At 35.8% G+C, this 19,332-nt stretch overlaps 2 protein-coding genes across 2 annotated transcripts; both read left to right on the top strand.

Moving 5' to 3' along the window:
- Positions 1 to 5,117: 5,117 nt before the first annotated feature.
- LOC127986602 (complement factor B) lies at positions 5,118 to 10,939 on the top strand. Its single transcript, XM_052588909.1, has 18 exons — positions 5,118 to 5,254; positions 5,416 to 5,631; positions 5,739 to 5,924; positions 6,044 to 6,217; positions 6,363 to 6,446; positions 6,820 to 6,953; positions 7,368 to 7,512; positions 7,766 to 7,897; positions 8,098 to 8,190; positions 8,354 to 8,488; positions 8,820 to 8,914; positions 9,070 to 9,193; positions 9,286 to 9,424; positions 9,516 to 9,595; positions 9,745 to 9,854; positions 10,227 to 10,356; positions 10,486 to 10,535; positions 10,671 to 10,939. Exons 1-18 carry the CDS (start codon positions 5,194 to 5,196, stop codon positions 10,839 to 10,841), a joined length of 2,259 nt encoding a protein of 752 aa, XP_052444869.1. The 5' UTR covers positions 5,118 to 5,193; the 3' UTR covers positions 10,842 to 10,939.
- A 1,967-nt stretch (positions 10,940 to 12,906) lies between these two features.
- cfbl (complement factor b, like) lies at positions 12,907 to 18,112 on the top strand. Its single transcript, XM_052588908.1, has 18 exons — positions 12,907 to 13,070; positions 13,505 to 13,693; positions 13,786 to 13,971; positions 14,130 to 14,303; positions 14,387 to 14,482; positions 14,587 to 14,720; positions 14,874 to 15,021; positions 15,167 to 15,298; positions 15,455 to 15,550; positions 15,638 to 15,775; positions 15,932 to 16,038; positions 16,161 to 16,293; positions 16,383 to 16,521; positions 16,599 to 16,678; positions 17,049 to 17,149; positions 17,339 to 17,468; positions 17,620 to 17,669; positions 17,829 to 18,112. Exons 1-18 carry the CDS (start codon positions 13,010 to 13,012, stop codon positions 17,997 to 17,999), a joined length of 2,265 nt encoding a protein of 754 aa, XP_052444868.1. The 5' UTR covers positions 12,907 to 13,009; the 3' UTR covers positions 18,000 to 18,112.
- The last annotated feature ends 1,220 nt before the right edge of the window (positions 18,113 to 19,332 follow it).

Raw genomic sequence — 19,332 nt, 5'->3', positions numbered from 1 at the left:
GATTAATCTGGGCAGAGTTTGCACATAATACTCTCTACCATTCTTCCTTAGGCATGTCCCCTTTTGAGTGCCAGTACGGTTTCCCTCCCATTTTGTTTCCTTGACAGGAGCCAGAGGAATGTGTCCCTGCTGCTGCTCAACTAGTTCGCCGTTGTCAACAGGCTTGGAAGAAGGCCCGGGCAGCTTTACTGAAGGCCACTCAACAGCGGAGGCAGGCAAACCGGCATCGGAGGTTGGGACCAGTGCTTCGTCCGGGTCAGAGGGTGTGGCTCGCAACCAGAGATCTGCCTCTGCGGGTGGAATCTCGCAAATTGGCCCCACGTTATATTGGTCCTTTTAAGATCCTCAGGAAGTAAATCCAGTAGCTTACCGCCTACAGCTGCCCAGGTCCATGAGGATTCACCCAACGTTTCATGTCTCCCCGCCAAAGCCTGTTGTTTGTTCTTTTCTGTCCCCAGTTCACAAGACTGCCCCAGCTACCCGGATTGTCGATGGACAACCAGCTTACACTGTGCGTAGGTTGGTGGATTCTCATCAGGTCCGAGGAAAAGTACAGTATTTGGTTGACTGGGAGGGTTATGGCCGAGAGGAGCGCTCATGGGTGCCTGCTCGAGACATTCTGGACCCTACGCTCATCACGGATTTTCGTCGCACTCCACATAGTGAACGTCAGGAGCCGTTCTTAAAGGGGGGAGTCCTGTAAGGAATCCTTAAGATGACTGCTATTTTCCTCCTGGTCGGCAGGTGGCGACCCTCACCAGACTCCTGCTGAACACTACCACTCATTATGCCTGATGCCTCACACCTGTGTCTTGCCCTATTTAAGTGTGTTTGTGCCATGCCTTCTTGTTCAGTCTTGAGCCTATGTTACCTGTTGCAAGCTAAGTCTGTCAAATTTTAAGTTTAAGTCTTACGACCCTTTTGTCTTTTATTAGTAAAGTTTTGTCTTGTTGAAGACCCACGACTCCTGGCCAATTGATCATCCCAGCTCTTGGGTTAACCCTCTGGGGACGGATTGGGCGGTACCGCCCAAAATGGCATACTTTTACAAATGTGTAGTTATCTCAAAAACTATTAATGCTAGAGAGATGCGGTTTTTTTGCCGTCTTCCTCAGATTCCGCTGAAAACAGCGGTGTCCAGTTTGTATATTAAACACTTCCCTTATTGCGCAATACCACTGCGTAAACAGGCCAATGAAAACGATAGTGCTAGGCAGATTCAACAAGCAACAGCCAATGGAAAAATTGCCGCTGGGAGGAGTCTTTTTCTAACCCAATCAGAGGAAGGTTATGTCTTCTAGCGATTCAGAGGACTCTGTAGCTCTGCTGTAGCCTTGTAAAAGCTGGCTGGACGAAAGTAAAAGACATGTAATCAATAAGCGTTCAGAGAATCAGCATCAGGGTGGAGAAAGCAGAACGCGATCGGAGTATTAGCGAGCACAAAGAGCTAAATTCGAGCGATCGGAGAATCAGCATCACGTGGAGAAAGCAGAAAGCAATCGGAGTGTTAGCGAGCACAAAGAGATAAATTCGAGAGAGATACAGCATTATTACAGAATTGTTTTATCAAAATGGCAAGCAGTAAAAGATTTACGGCAGAACAAGCTCTGGAACAATTACTGGACAGGCCTGGAGAGGCCTTGCTTTGCTCACTGGCATGCCTAGGACTGTTTTTAAAAAAAGTTAATTATTGAATTGTTCTTTACACATTTGATTAAACAATAACACATTTCTGTCAAGCAAAGAGTTTGAAAAAATATATTTTCTTTGTTCAAAAACTGTTCTATATTGTGTGTTTTTCAGTAATAAATGACAAAAATCTAATTTTCGTTTTTGAAATTCTCTAGTTTATTGTAAAATTTTTCACTCATACTTCCTTTATATAAACATATTGCATGCATGCTTATGGTTGCTTAGGGTCTTCTGAATCCATAGATACCAAACACAGGGTGTTTCATCTCCTTTACATATGATTTATAAGCCCAAATATAAAAATAGAGAAAACAGGCCAAAAAGGGCTTAGTCCCAAAAATAAATAAAAAACGCCTAGGACTGTTTGTAAATAAAGTTAATTATTTAATTGTTCTTTACACATTTGATTGAACATTAACCCATTTCTGTCAAGCAAAGAGTTTGAAAAATATATTTTTGGGTCAAAAACTTTTAACTATTGTTGTGTGAGGTAGGATTTTCAGTAATAAATGACAAAAATCTAATTTTTGTCTTTGAAATTCTCTAGTTTATTGTACAATTTTTCACTCATACTTCCTTTATAGACATATTGCATGCATGCTTATGGTAGCTTAGGGTCTTCTGAATCCATTGATACCAAATACATGGTGGTCCATCCTCATTACATATGGTTTATAAGCCGAAATGTAAAAATAGAGAAAACGGACCAAAAAGGGCTTAGTCCCCTAAGGGTTAATTTAGTGGGGAGTTAGCTCAATCCATTAACTCAGAGACTTTGGACCCAACAGACCTGGGTTCAATCCCCACCTAGAACAGCCTCGTTACAAAATCACTAAATGGTCTTGCCCCACATTACATTTCTGAGCTATTACATCTTTACACACCTACTCATTCTCTTGGGTCAGCTGATCAAATGCTCCTACATGTGCCCAAAACAAATCGTAAACGCAGAGGGGACGCGCCTTTGCTGTGGCAGCTCCAAAATTGTGAAATGATCTGCCTCAGCCAATAAAACAGGCCACTTGGATCACTCATTTTAAATCTCTTTTAAAAAAAAAATTTTTTTTTTCTTCTTTGGCCTTTAACAGCACTGTCACGATCATCAGCTGGAGTGCCCATGAGCTCCTATAGGGCATTCCACTCAGGACTATTGCATTTGGTGTCTATTTTCATTCCCAACTCCATTTCCCATAATCCCGTGCTTATAACCACCAGGTGTTCCCCATTACCACTCCCCTATATAAACTGTGTTTGGACTCTAAATAAGTGCAAAGTCTTGTTTAGTTCTGTCTGCCATTTCAGAGCGGTTTCCTAATTTTTGGTCCTTCCGTGTTTGGTTTGTGTATTCCGACTTTTATTCTCTGCCACCTGCCCCGACCTTTGCCTGGTACTGTTTCTGATTTTGGATATGCCCTGCATACCTGACACTGTTACCAGAATTCTGCCCTGACCATTCTTATTAAACATACTGCATATGGATCCGAACGTCTCTGACTCCATGTTACAACCAGGAGTTAACATTGTTTATTTGATTGTTTTTATGGTTTGGCTGTGTTTCATAGATTTTTGTTTTTAAATTATTTAGCATTGTATTTTATGTTGTATAAGTTGTGTTGCTGTGTTTTATTTTGTATATATTCTTTGGTACAGCACTTTGGACAACTTTTGACGTTTTAAAGAGCTTTATAAATAAAGTTTGATTTGATACATGAATTAAATTTCATAATATACAAAATTGACAGTAGGCTGCTTCATTTATAATGACCTCAAATTTTTCTGTACTGAAATATAATCCCCATATTTTCTATTTAACCCACTGTCTTTCACACAAAGCATAATAATAAACATGAATATTGTGGGAAGGGCAGTGGCAGGACTCCAAGCATAATGAATTTTCACTTTGTATTCTTAGTTTGTTAAAATACAAATCTATAATCTTACCAGTTAGGACTGAATAATTTCAAATAATCTCTTCTTTATCCTTGTGTTAGTAATTTTCCCTCTCTGTAATGAAACCAAGACTTAAAACAGATGCCATTAAAAATAGGTCATGTGTTTATTATTGCCAGCAAAGTCAATAACACACTGTTTGGTTCCAAAGAGAAGTCTTTTTGCCTATTTCTATACTAGCTTTTACAAAATGATTTTAATTATAAATGTAAAATATAAATTATCATTTTGCATCAGTTTGTCATTCAGCAAGCATATATTTTACCTCCACCTTCATACTTTCATACCACCTCTCACCTCTCTTTCATACCACCTCTTCAGTGCATTGATAATATGCTATTAATGTATTGTAAGGTCCACAAATTAGTCCAACGGAGGTATCCAACTGTGCCTGAAGATTTCTTGTGTGTTCCGGCTTTTCAGATGCAATGTTATTCAATTTTAAGTTCAATTCTAATCTGACTTCATTTTAGTATGACGTCAAATTTAGGTTGAAAGGCAAATTGGTTGTTTGTCTGTCTCTCATTATTATTATTATTATTATTATTATTATTATTATTATTATTATTATGACATTTAGTTAACTCGGGTCTAGTTAACTCTTTACTTTACTTTTGTGGACACACTTCATGCTATGGGCGTATTCTGGCTACAGAATCGCCCTGACCCGATTGCAACATATCCTAAAGTAGACAAATACAAACATTCCCCGAAGTGGATACATGAATTAACAATTGGAATTTGCATTGATCATGTAGCGTTATCACCTCTTGGGACAATTGCATCAAAGTTTTTTTGCATGAAAGACACTGGGAAATGGCACAACCTCTACAATGTGCAAAATATCTCTCAATTCTTAGGATATATATTACCTTTTAGTTTACTTGTGAAATTGAGACTATTGGACCCATCGCCCTGAGAGAATTCAAATGACCCCAAACGTGAGTGTAAATATCACTTGCTTTCAGGTAGAACATTATATTCTACTATTGACCATTCTGAGTGAGCTGGGTGAAAGACAGGATGGGTGAGGAGAATTCTGTAATTCTTACCGTATCAAAATTTATTCAGCTGGTGTTGTAACGTGTAATTCCAGAAATTTTAAAAAGGATGGTGAATGTTTCGATTCAGTAATAAAATTGTTTTCACATGACCCCTTGAGTTTGAGTTGCTCTCTGTACCCATGATCAAATTATTAACCCTAAAAATAAATATTCTGTGCCACTGTTCTCCTTACAATTCAGCTGTTTTCTACATCAAAATTTTATTGCAAAAAATAAAAACAGAATCTACGAAAGTTGTAATTTAGGTTTTAACATAATTAATATTTTTTGTTGTTGTTGTTATTGTTAAATATATAATGGCGTAAGAATGATGGTAATTTTTTTGTTGTGTGTGCCGGGAAATTGATTTTCTTTATTTGACTTGAGGTTAAACATTGACCACTGAATGTTAATAAAATCCTCCTGCTGACCTCACTATAAAACTGTCCCCCTGTCCATTTGCCTGTGTTTTTTTTTTTATCTCTGCTGAACACTTGGAATAAACAGCATGGAGTGTAAGCAGTGGCTGAAATGGTTAACACTTGCAATGATTTGTCCTCTTATTGCAGGTAGGTCTTTTTGCTTATTAAAATAAATGTATTAAAATATATATACAAAGCAAATTTTGCTTGTTTCTTTTTTTATGGAAATAAATCTGCAACTATTGACAAAAGTCTCTTCTGTCATATTTCTGTGGCCTCCTCCAATGATCTGGCTGTTTTCACTACAGGTGCTCCCTCCTCGATGTCCGTTAGAGACGGTTCGTGTCCCAAAGAGAACCTAACCATTACTGGAGGGACCTTTGTTCTTTCTAAAAACTATTCACATGGGAGTCTTCTAAGATACATCTGTCCGAAAGGATATTACCCAACGATTCATTCACTTCTTTGTATAGATGAACACTGGATCTCAAAGACGGAAAAAAAAAAAAACCCAGAGTGCAAAAGTAAGTAAACAAGGTATTATTTAGTTTGATTATGTCATGAATAAATGCTGGGCTTAGTTACTTGTATTATACTATAAAGTATGCGTTTATTCCTGCATTTATTCTAGAGATCACGTGTCCCAATCCTCGTGTTTTTGAGAATGGAGAGGTGATTCCGTATAAAGTGAAGTACTATATAAATGACACAACCACCTACTCATGTCATTCTGATTATACGTTCCGTGGCTCAGCAGTTCGTGTTTGCAAGCCTAATGGGAAGTGGAATGGAAGCACACCAGTTTGTGGACGTGACTGTGAGTACTCTCTAGTACTCCATCAATAAATAAACACACAGCAGTTCCCATAGTCTGATTTAAACTGAAATGGAGTTTCAAATGTAACTTCCATTTGTCCATTTGTTACTGTCTCACAGCTGATCACTGTCCTGATCCTGGTGTTCCCCCTGGTAGCAGTCGAACAGGGAACATGTTTAACATTGATGACAAAGTCACGTACAGCTGCGGGAGTCCATTGACCCTGATTGGTTCCAAAGTGCGAGTGTGTCAGGATGGTGGCCAGTGGTCAGGAACAGAGCCACAGTGTTACGGTGAGTCATAGTTACATCGAAATGTAAAACCATGGGTTTTGTAGTACATGTTCTCTCAGAAAGAAGATTTAGCTAATAAAAGTAGCTTTTCGGGATATTGCACCTATAATGTTGTTGTTGTTTTTGTTGTGTTAATACTGTATAGCTGATTTCACATACGACACCCCAGAGGAAGCATCAGAAGCTTTCAGCAGTTCTCTGAAGTCAAATCTAGCAGTTGAAACAGAAGGTACCACTTGAAGCAGTAATCACACACAGGCTGGTTTTTATGTTTTATGGGGACTCTCCGTATGCGGAATGGTTTTTATACTGTACAAACAGTATTTTCTATTACCCTACACCTAAACCTACTCCTACTCCTGTACGATTTATGAGCCTTTTGAATTACGAGGACACTGAGAGTGCCCTCATAAATCACCTTCAGAATGTAATATCCATGTCATTATATAAATCTGTGTCCTCATAAACCACATAAACAAGCACACACACACACATACACACACCTTTTTGAAAATGTTCATTTATAGTTGCCATGCTCAGAAAAAGAGACAAAATAACCTCAACACATTTAAACATGAATTCTGTTTTCATTCTGTCTTTAGAGCAGCAGGGTAAGAAAATAACTTTGGATCAAGGTGGAAAACTTGATATTTACATTGCTGTGGATGCATCTGACAGCATAGAGGAGAAGGATTTTTACAATGCAAAAACCACCATTAAACTGCTTTTAGAAAAGGTATGTGGATTGTTGAATCCTACAGAGGTTGCTGTAAGTGAAGTTTAGGCTATGATGTATAATGCAGCCTTTCCTAAAATCTAAAAGCAGTGTTGCTGTTCTTTTTTGTTCATTTCGATGTTAAAGTTTCTGTTAAATATATATACAAATATTTTAAAAGAAAAAAATACCATTGTGATACACTGAGATGCTCTCGACAGTGAACTTGACTTTCAACCTCCTAACCATTGTCAGAAACCTCCAATATGAGCATTATTGTGTTTCCGGCGGTTCTCTCACAATCCATTGCATACTTGCTGCCTCTCATTGAAAATCCAGTTTCACATCATGGAAACATTATCTGCACTGAAATGCAGTTGAGTGTTGTAAGGTGTTGTTTCCATCTTTGAATTCTCAATGCTCTTTCCCAAAAAGATCAGTTATTACCCGGTCTCCCCAAACTATGAGATCCTGATGTTTGCTACAGATGTTACACCAATAATCAAAATGAATAACTTTAAAAGGCAAAGACCAACCCTATCGGATATTTTTAAAGAGTTGGACGATTTTACGTATGACAGTAAGTATTCGGTTTGAATGTGTCTTTTTGAGTCTAATTGTATACATGGCAATAATTAGATTTTTTTTTAGATTGTTATTACAGAATAATGTACTGTACTATGCAAAAATAGTGCATGAAAGTCTAACTTGAAAAAATGTATTTATTTCTGTCCAGTGTAATAGTAAAAATGAAACAAATCTTACATTCTGTTAAAAAAAAAAATTCTCTAACTGTAACTTTTTTTTTCCGCTAACTGTAATATTCTGAACAGAGAAAGGCGATAAAACAGGTACCAATATTGCCAAAGTCTATACAGACATTGAAGAGAGCATGAAAATAGAGGAGTTCAACAATGCAACAGCCTTCAGGGAGACGCAGCACATCGTCATATTGTTCAGTGATGGTACGGTCTTATCACTATTTACATATAATTTGGCATATATGCATATGTATCTGTACTTTTCTTATTTTGCCCTTACTCAGTTTAAGTTCTTTATCAGAACAAATAAATTAATATATTAATAAAATACCCATGCACAGAATGGAAATCAACTTATTCAGTGTGCAAATATTCACTGTGATTTATCTCATCTCACTTCATAGGTCACGCAAACATGGGGGGTAGTCCCAAACCTAAAGTGGACCAGATCAAACGTCATGTCACCAAAAATGATCCAAACCTAGAAAAGAAACTCGGTGAGCAATAAAATGTATTAATCATTATTATATTTTAAATAAAACTGCAAAAGTGTGTTTCATTATCAAGCAGTAACATCAGGGGCAGCAGAAAATACACATATTTGTTTAGAGGTCTTTATCATTGCTTTCATATTGATATGGATCTGTCCTCTCGTTCCAGATCTTTATGTATTTGGAGTTGGAGACGTAAATCAAGAAGATGTAAATGGCTTAGTGTCACAGAGGGACCAAGAGAAATATTTCTTTAAGCTTCAAGACTTAACAGAGGTTCAGCAGATGTTTGAAGATATGATTGGTACTGTATCTATACAGTCACCCGAAAGTGACATTTCTGTTATTATTTAATCACCTTCATGTTATTGATGTTTTCTGTGGAACATAAAAAGAGAAATGAATGTAAAACACCAAAAAAAAGGAAAGAAAAACAGGCATTTAAAAATTACAATAACACGATTGTTTGGATGGATCTGTAAAAAGAAAGAAGTAAAAAAAAAAAACATGGTTATGTAGGTTTGGAATATATGTTGACAGAATTTACACTTCCAGAAAAATTAATGGCAAAAATGAAAGGAACCTCATGTATGTAATGAGTGATTCAATTCTTGTGTACCTGCTTCCTTACACAGATGAGAGCACCAGTGTGGGATCGTGTGGGATTGTTTGGGAAGGCTTAAAAAATAAACGCCGGGCATTTCCCTGGTTGGCAAAGATTAATATTGCTGTGAGCAGAACCTTTTTATAATTTTATTACATAGAGTCAGTAACCTTAGTTAAAGGAACATTTTCTCCCAAAAGAAGAAGAGACATGCATGTTATGGCTAAAGAGTTGAATCACATGAGCTAAATGAACATCAGTCTTCTCTGCTCTTCATGTAGCGTGCAAAAGGTTCCAATTGCATGGGTTCATTAGTCACCTCAAGTTACATCTTGACAGCGGCTCACTGCTTCAAAGACGGAGACTCGGCTGATAAGATAACAGTTCAACTGGAAAAAGATAAGTGTATGTCCTGATATGTCCATATTTTCAGACCAAAAATAAAACTAAATGTTACAGGGTAAATTTTATTAATGATGTTTATATTTCATTTGCAGCTTATAAAGTAAAAAAATATGTAATTCATCCTAGCTATAACCTCACCGCAAAACAGGATAAGGGAATACAGGAATATTATGAATTTGATGTAGCACTTATACAGCTGGACAAACCTGTTGAAATCAGTTCTTCTCTACGGTGAGGAGGAAAGATCTTCATCATGTGATGTAACTTTAGTAAGAATATGAAAAAAATCAGAACTAATTAAATCATGTGCATTTCTCTACAGACCGATCTGCATCCCATGCACCAAAGAAACCAATGGAGCTCTGAAACTTTCAGAAAGTGAAGGGAAGTGCAAAAAACATGGTAAGGTCCCTGTCAGACATCCTGCATGCATATAAGAACGTATGAAATGTTAATTAAATGTACATATTAAACACGTAACATTGCTTTTTATGCAATGTAACATATCAAACATAAAATATCAAAGTTTCTTCTTTATGCATTCGTTACAGAGGAAATACTAATGGGCAACGAGCTTGTGGAAGCTGCTTTCACGTCTGATATGGAAAGTGACCATAGTCCAAAAAATATAAAAAACATCATTTTCAAGCTTGGAAAAAATGTAATTTTTTTCTCATTTCTAATTATGTGTAGTTTGAAAAGCTTAATTTAGATTTATTTATGCAGAGGCAGTTTATTCATCAGAGATGTCAGACCTCATAGAATTTTTAAGTAAAATATTCTCAAATTGTCAACATTTAGATTTACTCATATAAACCAATTAAAAGCAACAACACTTTAACTTTGATTTAATGGGGCCTTTAAAGTGCCATTAATTAACGCAATCATTCCTGCACCAGCGTTTTCTAGCTATTGGGTTTCATTTAGGCATTTAACATTAAATATATTATTTGAATCTCTTATGAATAAAAAATATATATATTTAGTCATCACCATCAAGATAAGAACACTTATTGTTTTACTTCTTCTCTAGCGAGATGCTTGTGTTGAAGATGCAAAAAAAGCACAAGGAATCAAGGTGGAAGATGCAAGGGAAGCCGTTACAGAAAATTTTCTGTGCAGTGGTGGTATTGAACCAAAAACAGATGATGTTGCCTGCAAAGGTATGTTTGCAAGCATGACAGCAGTTTAGGTCATAACATTTTTATTGATTCAACAATTCAATTATTAGAGATCTGAAAAATGTATGCAATTCTCATAGTTTCTTGTGTCTGCGTTGCATTTTATAACAGGAGAGTCAGGTGGGGCCTCTTATGTGGTCAAAAAAGGTCGAGTGATTCAGGTGAGATTTCTGTTTTCTTTTGAAAACTGTATTGATGACGTGGCTGTAATGTCTCTGTAATGTGTTACATATAACAGGGTGAAACTAAAGACTGAATTGAGAGAACTTTTTTGATATCTGTAAAATCTTTGATAGGTTGGTATCATAAGCTGGGGAGTGAAGGACATCTGCAGGGGATCAAAGAAATTCACCTCGGATGCAGTCTCCAGAGATTACCATTCAAATCTTTTCAGTGAGAAGATACGCTCGTTCCTTAAAGAACACCTAGAAAACGACCGTATAGGAAACCCTCTTACATTCTTGTGAACGCTTTAGCAGCCTGAAACTGTGAGTGCAGGCTGAGAAAACACTGTCAAATAGCTGGTCTTTGTTAAAAAGAAATAAATAATCCATCTTATTATCAACTGTCATTCATGTTTTACTGATTTAATGTTATGTCTTTGTAGTCTGTACTGAATATCCAACCACTGGCAGGCAGGGGAGTTTCTTTATTGTTGCAATTTCACAACTTATTTCCATCTGTCTTGAAAATAATACAAGCAAAAAATAAACAGTATGTAACAGTAACAGTATGTCACTAAACCTGCTGTTTTGGGGCTGAAGTACAATGGAGAGAATATGAAAAATGTCATGGAAAATGACAGCTATGGCATTGATCAGACAAGAACCATGCCATGTTAACATATTCTAAACACACAGTACATAAGCCATTCTGTGTATTTTTGGTACTGAGCAAATGTGAGGATGTTGAAAACATCATCTATAATTATCCTTAAGCAGTGCGTGAAACTGCACACATACATAGTCTTGATGAAACTAGATTTTCTTTCTTTGCCCGCAGTTCCTGTAAATAGTTTCTACCATACTAGCTACCAGTAAACTGATTTTTACAGTTAAAAAAATTATAGAGGATAAGGAAGAAACCTTGTGAGAAACCATGACTCAGCTTGGGAAACCAAATCTTTCACATATTCAAAATTGTTTACAGTAGATGATTAACTTTAGGTTACTTATATTAGATTCAATGGGACACATTCTCTGGTCTCATGGACACCAGATTAGCTAAAAAATGGTGTATGATTCAGTGGAAGTTGCGTATCTAATTGAAAATAATAAACACATGAAAATCATGCACAATCAAATTTGACAAAAAGTATATGCAGGGATGAAACCATAAAATAGAGTAATTTATATGAGAGGAATAAAAACAAAACAAGACCTTTTACCCAAGTATGTAAAAATAAAATAAAATGACAAAACAAATTTAGAAACCGAAACAAATTTCCGCAAATAGTTTCTGGTTGCAACAAAGTGGGTTTTGCAGGGTTTCGTCATATAGGTTTTTGTGCTTCACTTTTTATTTCTCAATGCCAAAGACTTACAAAAAACTGAATCAAACACTGCAGCATTTTTTTTTTTTTTTTGCACAGCAACAAACAAAAAAAGGACTTTATAAAATGAACAATGAAGATAATATTAACACTGCATAATGCATATTAATATTTATTTTAAATGTCAAATTCTGTCAATTTTCTCTTATTAAATGTTTACTTTTTATGTGATACAAGCAATAGTAACAGTAAAGCTCCTGATGCAATGCTGCTTCATTCACATAGTAAGTCCAATTTCATTTTTCTATTTTCTTCCCCCCAATCCTTTACTTAATCTCATTTTAATCTCATTCTTAATCCATGTCTTTCAATCACCATCTGCTTCCGTGTACAGCATGCTGAATTACATCTTTAATGGCCTTTTATCAGAATCAGAATGAGCTTTATTGCCAGGTATGTTTACACATACAACGAGATTGATTACGAGAAGCTTCCACAGTGCAACAGAATGAAAGTTACAGGACAAAATAAATAAATAATCATTTTTTTTTTTTTTACCATTTACCAGTAACATAATGGTTCTTCATCATAGAAAAAATAGAAACATTAAAAGGAGAAGTACTGTATGGAAATTTGGGGTGAAGATTATTGCAACACTCATTTGAGATAACCTTTTGGCCTATGAATGTAATTTCCCTAGAGCAGGCTACTAAATTTCAGGCAACACCCATTGGCCCATCCTGCTTTAACTGGAAGAGAAAAAAAAAACAATTCCTATTTCCTAATGTTTGTAAGGTAAGTGGTTGCAATCAGTTTATTTAAATTAATTTAGAAGACTAACTTTCATCATTTTTTTTTTAAATGTAGCTAACATAAATTGTTTGCAACCACTTACCTTGAAACAATTGGGTATCATTTTTTTAGTGTAGTTTAAGGAAAAATAAAGAATTTCTCAGAATCAGTTTTAAGATCAATGATTTTAAGGGTCCATTTATGAAGAAAATCAAGTGAGTTTTACCTTGACAAGGTATTTGACAGAATAGTGCATGTCCATGGTCACTTCCTCTTGTTTACTTTGCTCTATAAATAAGAGTCCTTCTCTGGCCGTTGTTTCATTTGCTGTGTGAATCTGACAAGAGCATCATGGAGTGTGAACCGTGGATGAATCTATTCCTGCTCGCTGTACTGTGTCCTCTCATAACCGGTATGTCTTCTTGATTTGGCTTTAACCAGAAATATAAATAGAAAGTTCTATTTTTGCTTTTTTAAATGAAATGCTGATTTGAGGGAACGTCAAACACATAAATGCTTTATACTATCAATTCACTTTCATTTTCATTTTACAACAGCAGTAATGCACATTTAATAGTCTGTAGTCATATAGTCCAGAGCAAAATCCAAATTATAGTCTGTGGACAATTTATTGTGATGTCTACACACTATATACACTCTTTCAGTTTCAAGCATATTTTATAGTTGTTGAATTTGTGCATTGTTTAATTAATTTGCAAAACTGATTCGATAAAATGTTGCGAAGTAATGTTAATTTGTATTTTACTTAAAAAGAAAATGTTCTTTACAGTGCACTCTTGCAACACTTTTTTTTTTTTTCATCTGGGCCTCTGATATTTCTCACAGGTGCTCCGTCCTCTATTTCGTGCCCGGATGAGAATCTCAGTATTAGTGGAGGGAGATATTCTTTCTCAAAAGATGGGAGCGTTGTAAGATACGAATGTTCAGAAGGCTATTACCCAACCATTACGGTCCGTCGCTGTATCAAAGGAAAATGGAACCCGTTGCCCAAAAGAAGACAACCAAAATGCCAGAGTAAGCAAAACATGATAATACAGTATACCCTTAATCATAACTGAAAACACAACACAGGCTACTCACACACACACAAAAAACATTTCTTTCAGAAATCACATGTCCTGATCCACGTGGTTTCAAAAATGGAGACGTGTATCCATATCAGAGGCAGTATTTTGTGAATGACACGACCAACTACTCGTGTCAGTCTGGCTACGATTTCCGTGGCTCGGGGACTCGAGTTTGCCAGGGGAATGGGAAATGGAGTGGAGGCACACCAGTCTGTGGAAGAAACTGTGAGTGGGACGTCTTTTAATGCAGTTAGTTTCCTGGTTCATGAATACTCTACAGATTAAATATACAATTTCAGCCCCTTTAGAAGAATGAGCAAGGATTGAGCCTCAATTCACTTTCATAATTTTTCATTCCATTGTCTGTTCCTTTTTTCAAACAGCTGATTACTGTCCTGATCCTGGGGTTCCCGCGGGCTCTTCAATAACAGGCAACATGTTTAATATAGACGACAAAGTCACGTACCGCTGTGAAAATAAATTGACTCTGATTGGTTCCAAAGAACGAGTGTGTCAGGAGAACGGCCAGTGGTCAGGAACAGAGCCGGAATGTTACGGTAAACCTTTCATCTCACTCGTCTGGAGTGCACTGCAGTTCATATTCAGCTTGGCTAATGTTGTTGTTGTTGGGTTAATACAGCTGATTTCACATACGACAGCCCAGAGGAAGCATCGGAAGGTTTCAGCAGTTCTCTAAAGTCAAATCTAGCGGTTTCTCAACAATATGAAGGAACAGGTAGTCTTGTGCAACTCACACTGCCTTTTTCCTGTGTGAAACAGACTCTTGTTTTCTGGTTACCTCTACTTTCTTTGTATAAAACCTGTTCCCTGTGTCTTCAGATCAGTTTGGGAAAAAAATACGAGTGGGTAGTGGAGGGAAGATTGATATCTACATTGCTCTGGATGTATCTGACAGCATAGACGAAGAGGACTTCGTAAAGGCAAAAGGTGTCATCAAAACACTCATAGAAAAGGTATGAGATAAATAGTATGTTAATAACACAGTCGCACCCTTTGGCTATCTATTCTTTGTCACACTATTAGTTTCCCATTATAATCTCTTCACTTATTCCTAATGAAACTTAGTGAACCTGATGAAAATTTGACCTTATGATCATTACCAACAGATCAGTTATTACGAAGTCTCCCCAAACTATGAGATCCTGATTTTTGCCACAGATGTTGCACGGATAGTCTCCATGAGGGACTTCAAGAGCGGGCAAAAAAATAATCTGTTAGAAATTCTTAAAAAACTGAAGGATTATGAATATAACAGTAAGTGTTTTGTTTAGATCTGATTTAAAAGTCTTTCTTACAGCAAAAGTGTAAATGTGTTTGTCTGTTGTGGTCAGTCTCAGAGTGAAATATTTGAGAACTTTTGAGACATATTTTAAAATCCCGATGGTTTTGTGACCGACAGGTAAAGGTGATCGAACGGGAACTAATATCGCCCAGGCTTATAAGAGCATTTTAGAAAGTATGCAAATAGAGCAGATGAGGAATAAAGAGGAATTCAAGAAGACCCAACAAATCGTCATCATGTTCACTGATGGTAATGATGATGTTTATTTCAATATTGATTGGGAATCATAAAAAAACAATAATAGCAAGATTTATACTGGGTGGTTAGCACTGAATCTGTTCAAGTGCCGTTAGTCCTTGATGTTAAAAAACAATAAAACCATCACTTTTATTATTCACTCTTTAGGTCAGGCCAACATGGGTGGTAATCCGAGACAATGGGTGGACCAGATCAAAGATCTTGTTAAAAGAAATACTCCTTTAGAGGAGGAGGAACAACTTGGTGAGAAAGAAGATGAATTATTTTCAAATACAGCTCAATGCTCTCTCTCTCTCTCTTTTAATTATTGGTGATTCCTTTTTTGTACAGACCTGTATGTGTTTGGAATGGGAGATGATGTGAATGCTGAGGACATTAATGATTTGAAGACTGACAGGGGAAATGAGAAGTTTTTCTTCAAGCTTAAGAACTTGGATGATTTGCAGGAGACATTTGACAGCATGATTGGTATTTCCTTACGTCTGTTTTCCATTTAGAAGCATGCATTTAGTGTTGGCTGGGTAAAAATATCATTTTAAGATAATTATTGTCCTCCACGTCCATTGCAAAGCAAAGTCAGTATACGAAATCTATACATTTCTCCTGTTTTCCGTGCCTGAGCAGATGAGGGCACCAGTGTAGCATTATGTGGACTTCACAGAGATTACGACGATGGCACTGATTCCCACAAACGTCAGCAATACCCCTGGTTGGCAAAGATTAGTGTGACTGTGGGTATTTTCATATCTTAGTCTTATTTCTGGTTAAAAATTGGACAAATAAATGGCTTAGCATCACCATGTTAGTTCTTTGAAAATTTTTTTGTTAAACTTTTCAATGAAATCTTTTGCAGCGCAACAATGGAAAAATTTCAAATTGCATGGGGTCATTAGTCACCTCAAGCTTTATCTTGACCGCGGCTCACTGCTTCCGGTTTGGTGACACACCTGATAGAATAACTGTTGATTTGGGTTCAGATACTAAAGGTAATGTTGAGAATTATTATTATTATGATTATTATTTTTACACCTAATGGTGTAAATCTCATCAGTGGTGTTTCCTTTTCTCTTCTTAGGAATAAAAGTGAAAGATTACATACCTCATCCTCTCTATAACATTGATGCAAAACAGAATTTGGGAATACCTGAATATTATGAATTTGACGTGGCTCTTATTCAGTTGGAGAACCCTGTAATTATGGATATTGGTCTTCGGTGAGGAATGTAGCTTGTCTACTAAAAAGTCTTAAAATTGTGCCATGAATTAATGCGTATGATGTATGTCTCTACAGGCCAATCTGCATCCCCTGCACCAAGGAAACAAGTGGAGCTCTGAGACTTTCAGATAGAGAAGGAACATGCAAAAAACAACGTGAGTTACAAACAGATGTGTCTGTCAGAAATATTGCATGTGTATTAGTTACATGTATAAATATAGGGTGGAACGGGGTAAGATGACCGTCCCATCATAATTATTTCCTTTGACCATAGACAGCACAAAATCAATTTTTTTAATTATTAGCTGTGCTCTTCTTAATATTGTCATTTCAAGTGAATATCAACATTTGTGAGATTTTGTCACGGAGGTTAAAACATCAAGGTCTGATATTATATAACTTTTGGGGGTTGAATTGTTAATGAATGTTTTGTGGACACATGTACAAAAATATAGCTTGAGTGGCATGGCAAAATATTACATAAAAAAACTTGCATTGCTAAAATACAACATATTTTATTTACAGAGGAAGAGCTAATGAGTGCAGAAACTGTGAAAGCTTCTTTCATGTCGGTCATCGGACAAAGCATTAAGAAGAAACTAATCACAATCAAGCAGGGAAAATGGGTAATGATATATTGTATGGTGGACACTGTCTGGCATTCTTTTTATTTGTGGTTTCATTAGTGTGATTTCATAACAGGGCTTGATATTTTAATAATGGCACTCAAAATAGTAACAAATTTGTTAGTGAAAAGCTTAATTAAATGCATGCTTGCTCAACAGTTCTGAAGTTCTTTTGTCCCTTTTCTTCAGCGGGATGCTTGTGTTGAAGATGCCAAAAAAGCTGAAGGAATTACTGCGAAAAATGCTAAAGATATTGTTACGGATAATTTTCTGTGCAGCGGTGGTACTGAACCTACTGTAGATGATATTGCCTGCAAAGGTGAGTTGGGATTTTTGCAAGGGGACATAACATTTGGCAGTAATCTACTATTAGAATCGTCATAAAATGTCATATCCTTAGTATCCCTATTCTTAATAAATTGAATTTGCTAAAGGATCTGAACTCAGAATGTTGTGCATGTCATCAACAGGTGACTCTGGTGGGGCCACTTTTGTGGTTCCTGGCGATCGAATGGTCCAGGTGTGTTTTTGAATCACTTCTCATGTTTGCTGATTCCTTTTAACAGTACACTGAGCCATTTCAAATAAGATGCATAATTTTTCAGAAGACTAAATTGTTGTTATTCATGTCTAATTTGAGATATTTTTGTTTTAATAATATCGGACTACTCTTGAACAGGTGGGTGTCGTCAGCTGGGGAGTGAAGAACGTGTGCAAAGACAACCGGAACCCTAGATCTGATTCAAACACAAGAGATTACCATACAAGTCTTTTCAGTCCAGAAGTACGCACATTCCTTAAACGCTACCTTGGAGATGAGAAATTGGGAACCCCTCTTACGTTCCTGTGAACATCATGTTTAACAGTATTCTGTTTCTCTGTTCTGTTTATGGCTTTGGAATTTGCAAGAAATGTGACACAGTAAAAATATTGGGAAATAATAAAAAAGGAATTTCATATTAATGCAGTGTATATGTTTTTTAATATTTTTCAGAATTAACTTTTTGTCCAGTGCAAGTAATCAAATGTGGTTAATCAACATGTTCGATACAATCATAAACAGCACTTTTCATGAGTGGGGTTCAAAATAAAGTTTTTGGTTTACGATACATATATACAAAAAATATAATTGTTTCTATGTTTGTAAAATAAGTCTCTTTAGCATTTATTTGATTAAAAAATACAGTAATATTGTGAAATATTACAAATATTACAATACATTTTTTATTTAATTTTTATTTTTATTCTTTTACTTGATTGTCCATGAAATGCCTTTTAAAGATGCCTAATCGGTGACCAGTTTTGGAGGGTGACCACATTCCAAAAAAAAAAACTGTTACTTTAAAAAATAACAGGTTGACAGGAACAAGTTTAACGATTTCAAACAAATGTACTAATTTCTAGCTAATAGTCAGGTTGACAAAAGCACATGCTGTACACTTTGAAAGGGTGTTACTTGTAGATATTTATTATATTAAGTGTTTTTTTTTTTTTTTGATGAGGGTATAAGAGGGCTGACATAAAATCAGGGGAGACCAATAAAATGATTTATATTTTATAGAAAAATATATACACATGTAACCAAAAACACTGCTTAACAACGAGACTGTATTTTGAACAATATGCAATGTGATTTTTTATTTTTATTTTTCCTTAGTTGCAAATTAAAAGTCCTGCTGAAACAGGACAGGCCAAAAACCTTACCCTTGCTATCAGCATAAATGCTATTTAAATTACTTAAAATAATATTTATATAATATTTATTTATTTATTTTAAATCGCAAATGAATTTTGGTTTGATTGATTATTTTATTAGGGACACATTGGGTTTTGTCATCACAACATGATTACTTTAGTCTTGAGTGTCACATACTCCTTCAGAATTAATTTAATGTTAATTTGGTGGTTAATTCTTCTATTATATTATTGGTGTTCAGTTATTAATAATAGTTCTTACTATTTTCAGAGTTGAAAACTGTTTTTCGCTGCTTAACGTGGAAAACAAGTTTTTGGCGAATAGAAGGTTCAGGGAACACGGCATTTATCTGATATATAAACACTATCAATTCTGAATAAAATATAATTTTACATTAAACTTTTGAAGCAGAACAACTGTTTTCAATTTTCATAATAAAAACTGTGTCTCCAGCTCCATACCAGCATATTAGAATGATTCCAAAATA

This window comes from Carassius gibelio, chromosome B21, assembly GCF_023724105.1.
Source record: "Carassius gibelio isolate Cgi1373 ecotype wild population from Czech Republic chromosome B21, carGib1.2-hapl.c, whole genome shotgun sequence".
Taxonomy (NCBI): Eukaryota; Metazoa; Chordata; class Actinopteri; order Cypriniformes; family Cyprinidae; genus Carassius; species Carassius gibelio.
This window is presented reverse-complemented; position numbering and strand designations above follow the sequence as displayed.

What these genes read in the sequence shown, in the direction of transcription:
- cfbl (XM_052588908.1), top strand. Translation starts at nt 13,010, where the DNA reads ATGGAGTGTGAACCGTGGATGAATCTATTCCTGCTCGCTGTACTGTGT. An exon ending in CAATCAAGCAGGGAAAATGG is followed by an intron (nt 17,150 to 17,338) that starts GTAATGATATAT and finishes CCTTTTCTTCAG; the next exon opens with CGGGATGCTTGTGTTGAAGA. An exon ending in AGATGATATTGCCTGCAAAG is followed by an intron (nt 17,469 to 17,619) that starts GTGAGTTGGGAT and finishes TGTCATCAACAG; the next exon opens with GTGACTCTGGTGGGGCCACT.
- LOC127986602 (XM_052588909.1), top strand. Translation starts at nt 5,194, where the DNA reads ATGGAGTGTAAGCAGTGGCTGAAATGGTTAACACTTGCAATGATTTGT. An exon ending in TGGCAAAGATTAATATTGCT is followed by an intron (nt 8,915 to 9,069) that starts GTGAGCAGAACC and finishes CTCTTCATGTAG; the next exon opens with CGTGCAAAAGGTTCCAATTG. An exon ending in AGATGATGTTGCCTGCAAAG is followed by an intron (nt 10,357 to 10,485) that starts GTATGTTTGCAA and finishes ATTTTATAACAG; the next exon opens with GAGAGTCAGGTGGGGCCTCT.